The 6,409-nt window shown below is 42.8% G+C and overlaps 1 protein-coding gene across 1 annotated transcript in view; it reads left to right on the forward strand.

The window, feature by feature from the left end:
* The window catches only part of LOC311107178 (macoilin-like), a gene marked incomplete at its 5' end in the record, with an annotated part of 7,658 nt that extends 1,299 nt beyond the window's left edge, over nt 1-6,359 (forward strand). Inside the window, 6 exons of the mRNA XM_084149668.1 lie at nt 536-1,031; nt 1,182-1,340; nt 1,871-2,044; nt 2,562-2,688; nt 3,612-3,789; nt 4,795-6,359. Coding sequence (XP_084005794.1) covers nt 536-1,031; nt 1,182-1,340; nt 1,871-2,044; nt 2,562-2,688; nt 3,612-3,789; nt 4,795-4,985 — 1,325 coding nt within the window. The 3' untranslated portion in view covers nt 4,986-6,359. The remainder of the gene's footprint in view (nt 1-535; nt 1,032-1,181; nt 1,341-1,870; nt 2,045-2,561; nt 2,689-3,611; nt 3,790-4,794) is intronic.
* Nucleotides 6,360-6,409: the final 50 nt, after the last annotated feature.

Here is a 6,409-nt window from a genome sequence, read left to right on the forward strand (position 1 = left end):
TAATGCGCCACTTTAATGTCCCTATGCGTGCAGGAAGCAGAGAAATGTTACATCTCACTTTGAGTCCAATAGACGGGTTGGTTGTTTAGCAACAAAACCTATGGGGCAAAACAGACGGGGTTGGCTTATATTGTTGACAACATGTAAACTATATTTAGTCCGCAAATGTTTATTGAAAACATACATGCATTTCCACAATGAGCACTTGTTGTCTCTCAAATATATCGCTACTGTTGTTGGTTAGCTAGCTAGCGAATTTGAGCCATATTAGCATTGACATGAAATCAGTCAAAACACCTCAAAACAAGACATGGTATCAAGAACAAGATAAAACTAGCTTAAACGAGCCTCCTATTATTCCCCACATGGCAGCTCTCGTCATTGTTGTTAGCTATCTGACTGTTCAGAATCACAAACTAGCACGGCTTCCGGCCACATCGATGCGTGCACATCATTTTCGTGACGTTGTCAGCCAACCCGTCTGAACCTATAGCAAGATATAGTCTTTGAAATATAGCCCTTTTTTCCCCTGCAGACTCAAAGTGGAGGCCCAAACCTGAGTCTAGCCAGTACCAGTGTCAGAACGGTGCTCTGGCATCTGATGAGAGACTCACCTTGGACTGCCTCCAGATCCACAGCAAGGAGGAGCAGGGAGGGGCTGAGAGGGGTGTGGAGGAGACAAAGCTGGGACACTCAAACCCCCAGCCGCCTCTGTCTTCCAAACCCAGAGACCCCCCCACCGACAGGGGGGCAGGAGGAGGGTCGATGGAGTCCTCATCCTCCCCCAAAAATCTGCCTCAGGAGGAGCAAGGCGGCAAAGTCCCCCGGGCCGCCATAGGCTCCTCCTGCTCCCCCAAAGCATGCAGGACGTCCCCCGGCGCCGCCTCCAACATCCTTTCGCCTCCTCCTCCCACTGGCAGGGCTGACAGGAAGCAGAAGAACGGCTCGAAAACGGTCAGCCCCAATCGGGACGCCACAGACAAGGGCCCCGCCACTCCCAATCCGAATCCTCACGCTGACCAGATCACTAAGTAGAGACACTCTGCCACCGTTCACTTTGGTTTCATTAGCTTTGGAGACATACAGAGAGTATGAGTGTATTACTTAATCACCTCTCTCCCCCTCTCTCTTCTACCTCTCTAAACTACCCCCTTCTCCCTCCCCCTCTCCCTGTCCCCCAGGCTGGAGCAGGAGATGAAAAGTCTGAAGGGCGAGCTGCAGGCCAGCAGACAGAGTGAGCAGGAGTTGCACAGCCACATCTGCAACCTGACCAACAGTGAGCGCAGCCTGAGGCCTGAGGTGTCCCTGCTCAGGCAGAACAACGAGCTGCTCCACAGCAAGTGAGTGATAAGTTAGCATTTTATTGTCTGTTTTATCAGAAATGTACCTTGCATTGTAAAGTGGGCCTAGTGCCACTGCTTTTGGCTCCCCCTGCTGGTTACACATATGCACTGACACTCTTTGTTTCGATCGTTATGTCATGTGGTCATCCCCCTCCACATATTTCACAATTTTATTCTGTATTTCACTCAACACAGTTTAGCACAGCACAACAAGAATATGTGGAGTAGTATGCTGATACAATAATATGATTATACAAAATTAAATAACTAAATGACTATCCATGTTAAGTGCTACAGAAACCCTTTTCACGTTTTGAAGCTTCTAACCAATTTACTGGGAATGGAAAGTATTGATTCACATACACCAAGGCTGCGCCTGAAATGCCACTTTATTGGGCCCATATGGCTCTGGTCAAAAGTAGTGCACTATGTAGGGAAAAGGGTGCCATTTGGCATGCATTCCAAGTACTCTCGATACTGGGGTCTCCATTTAGTTTAGAACATTGTGGTTGGATTCTGTGTTTCAGGATCTTGTGTCTGACCAAGACCAGGCAGAAAGACAAGCAGACCAGCGCTGTGCTGGAGAAGAAGACCAAAGCAGAGACAGAGGCCAGGCTCTTTATAGAGAAAAAGCTGGCCGAACTCCAGGCTCACAAACTAGAGGAGGTGGCCATCTTAGCGCATAGTAGTCTACCAAACAGGTATGGCACTCACTTTCTCACCTTCGGCCATTTTGTATTCAAATGTATGTATGACTTGTATGTTACGTAACAACCATTACCCTCAGAGGCTATTGAGGCTGCATCTCAAATGGCACCCTATTCCCTATGTAGTTCACTACTTTTGAGCAAGGCTCATAGGACTCTGGTCAAAAGTAGTGCACAATATATACGTGTAAATATGAGTCTATACTCCAGATCATGCCTAATTTCACCATCACTTGCTTTCTTTATTTGCTGTACTATTAACTTGCTTTTCATTGCAGCCTGTAGCAACAGTCATTTAAGTAAAAAAAAACTAAAACAATTAGTGAACTATAATATTTGGTTAAAACCCACAAAAATAGAGATGGATTTCAAGATGCCCCCTTGCTGTTGATGATGTGTCATGTTTCTTACTCTGCGAACTACCCCTCCCAACCCCCCAAATAAGTGGCACCTCTCTGACGACCTGCTCAAAACAAGCCTGTACTATTCTCTGTATCTCCCACCACACTAGGCAGGAATACTCTGAGACCCTAATGTTAAGGAAAAAAGCAAAAGATCTAGAGACAGATTACAAACAACTGCAGCTGGAGAGTCAAGGGAAAGAAGGGCGTGTGATAGCTCTAGAGAATCAAGTGGAGGTAAAAAAAATTAAAAAATACTACTCTTTCACATGAGTGGGTTCCATACGAATGTACGTGTCGAGTTTGTACGTTTTGACTTCTTGCACTTGTGTACGGTGCTCGTTGTTGAAGTGATACTCCGTTGTCTTGTTTTGGATATGCCGTTTTGTAGACGTGTGGTTTGTTGCGTGTGACTATTATGTGTGTAATTATTTGTGTTTGTGGATTTGAATAGCAGGAAATTGTTTGGTCCAGTGATTTGAGGACTTTTGGATCATCTGTTTTTTGTGTGTTTTGGCCTGAACTCAACGTACTGTAACGTGGGCACTTTGTAATTGCATTCATCGATACTGTATGCTAATTGTATTTGTTTCACATATATTTGATATTTTGTCATCTGTGATATTGTTTTCTTGTGGTGACATACTCCATGAAGCATGCAGACATTGCAGAGGCAGAAGCCAAGTCTTTCATAAAACATTGTTGTTATGTGGTGCATTGGTTCCCTAACTGGGGAAATTGTGTTTCTAATGAGGGCGTTACAATTCTTCAGCACACAAAAAGCAGTATAACTATAAAACAAAAAAAATGTGTGTTTGGGGAGTACCTTAGAATGACTGCACCACCAGGGTCATGTTCAGTAGGGCACACGTTTTAAAACAGAAAAACAACAATTTCTTATTGGAAAACTCCAGGTAGAACCACCCTGTTTCACTCAGTTCCAAACCGTTTTTCTCCTGTTTAGTGCCTACTGAACTCCACACAACTAGTCCATGCTCCTCTGTTAGCCTGGAATCCACACTGAATTCACTACGTTTCACCATCGTTTCACTTCAGAACAATGTAGCAAAATGTAGCAAAATCCATGTAGGTGCCTGCCAGGCTCCTACTGTGTGCCCCTGGGGCTATTTCGAGTGTCTCTCTCCCTGCTCTCATCCCAGGCCCTGGGGAAGTATCGTTGTATGGAGCAGGAGGATCAGGACATGCTGTTCTCCGCCCTGTCGACCCTGCAGCAGAAGGCTCAGCGTCTGGAGTACAACCTGAGTGCTGAGACGCGGATCAAACTGGACCTGTTCTCAGCCCTGGGAGATGCCCGCAGGCAGCTGGAGATAGCACAAGGTCCCCCTTCCCCTCCTCACACTCACTGTTTATTGGGACAATTGACACATTTGTTGTTTTTGGCTCTGTACACCTGCACTTTGGATTTGAAATGATACAATGACTATGAGGGTAAAGTGCAGACTGTCAGCTTTAATTTGAGGGTATTTCCATTCATATCGGGTCAACCGTTTAGAAATTACAGCACTTCTTGTACATAGTCCCCCAATTTTTGGGGACCAAAAATTATTGGGACAAATTCACTTGTATGTGTATTAAAGTAGTCAAAAGATTAGTATTTGGGCCCATATTCCTAGTACGCAATGATTACATCAAGCTTGTGACATCAAGCTTGTTTTGGTTGTGTTTCAGATTATTTTGTGCTGTAATTTCTAAACGGTTCACCCGATATGGATGAAAATAACCTCAAAACAAAGCTGACAGTCTGCACTTTAACCTCATAGTCAATGTATAATTTCAAATCCAAAGTACTGGAGTACAGTGCCAAAACAAACAACAAAATGTCTCTATCCCAATACTTTTGGAGCTCACTGTAGCTCTATAGAAATGTGTTATAGCTCTAACATTGTGTTAAAGCTCTATAAAGCATTGATTTAGCCGATTGCCAACTTGAGATCTGTGCATGTAGCTTGAACATTTGCGTAAATCGTCTATTAATATCAATGGGAGATTTGCGTGAATGTTCCAGTTATGCGCCCGGTTCTTATGTGAGGATTCGGCACTGTGTGCAGTAAGGAGAGTTTTTCTTTCATTTTACTATTTTTTACATTGTAAAATGGTGAAAACATCAAAACTATGAAATAACACATATGGAGTAACCAAAAAAAGTGTTAAACAAATCAAATAGCCACCCTTTGCCTTGATGACAGTAAAAATAAAGAAAAACCCTTGAATGAGTAGGCGTTCTAAAACTTTTGACCGGTAGTGTAAATCATTTGGGTTATTTTTTGTATCTAAGTCTCATCTGTTGCATATCGTATCTCTGCATCTACTTCTGTCCCGCAGGAAAAGTAATGAAGCAGGAGAAGGAGATCAGCGACATGAAACAGAAGATCGCAGAGTTCATGGCTGTCAGTCCTGGCATGTCCTTCATGATGCCGCGGCCCAACGCGCCGCAGTACCTCACCAAGTTCCTCAACTCGGAGCGCTACGTGCTCAACCGACGGGCGCTGATGTACCAGTGTCTTAAGAAATGAGAGCCTTTATCACGGCCTGTCGAAAAACATACAGTAGACCATCTTTGGCCTTCTCTTGAGCAGTGCTCTGTCTGTGCGCACAAGAGGCTTCCTGGATGTGGCGATGATGTCACAGTGCTCAAAGACATTCTCAGTCTCAAGGCTTTGTATACAGTAGTTCTCAATAAAACATGAACTGTCTTTGACAATTACCTTCTCAGTTAGCCTCCATAAATCATAGGCGAGATGAGAAAGAAAATGCCCTTGGATGCTTCCCAGGTGCTAAATATTCCTCAGTCTTTCCTCTCTGAAGTATTTGAGTTCAGAGGACTTGTGAGGTTACCGATGCCGCCGGTGATTTGTTGATGTAACATTGCGTTCCCTTTGCTACAGTAAATATGACAACATTTCATAGGTGCTTGTCCGTTAGGACACTATTGACCGTGTAATGTTTGGGTCGAGCATGATACTGTTGGAAGAGATTGGGCTGTCTGAGCACACTTTTCCTTATGTCGTTGTTTTCGGTTTCTCTCCTATTAATTTGCCTTATGTTGACAGGCAACGATTATTCAATGCATGTATTGCCAGTGGACAAACCCCTGGCTCCTTTGGGCAGTGTCCCTTCTTCTAAACAAAAGATCAGTCCACACCAGACCTGGATTCAAATACTATTTGAAATCATTTCAAATACTTTATCTGGGCTTGATTGAGCTTGCCTGGTACAATGGAACCAACAGACTAGTCACAAGAGTTAAAACCCGGATCATCTAGCATTCCAGACAGACTAAAGCAAACGCTAAAGTATTTCAAAGATTTCAAATATTGGTTGAAACCACTGTACCATTTACCAGTCATGTTGAGTAATCTATAAGTGTTTTTCATAGTGAAAATGTATATTGTCTATAAATGACTGTAGCTGGTAAGTTGGGCAGCGTTGTGAATAACATGGGCATAACATGGAATTTTGTGGACCAAAAATTGTGGGGCAGATGTGCAAAATTACCAGCAAATTGTATTTGTGCATTTACACAAACACACAATGTAAAGAATTGAAAACACAACCCAAAGTGTTTTTGTAAAATGATGAACACTAATGAAGTAGATGTTACCGTTTTTGGTCTCTTTTTGTTAGATTTAGTGTTTTCTATCAAAACAATATTTTTAAGCTTGATGTACTTTTCACATGAAAGTTGACTGCTTTAATTTGGTAAGTCAATGTATTTGTCAGCATGACCTTTTGTATGTGAGTAATACAGTACTATTTATTTGGGCACAATGTCATTTGTGACTAAAGATTGTGCAGTACATTACATAAATACTAGTTCAAGGGCTCCAGTTTTTACAATTCTGATGAAACAGTTGATAATAAAAATGTTTTTACCAGTTACCACTGAACTTGCTTTTACTTAAGTTTTTCTTAAGAATGAATTGAGCTTTGCAGAAAA

Source organism: Coregonus lavaretus (assembly GCF_964263955.1).
Source record: "Coregonus lavaretus genome assembly, chromosome: 31".
Classification (NCBI taxonomy): Eukaryota; Metazoa; Chordata; class Actinopteri; order Salmoniformes; family Salmonidae; genus Coregonus; species Coregonus lavaretus.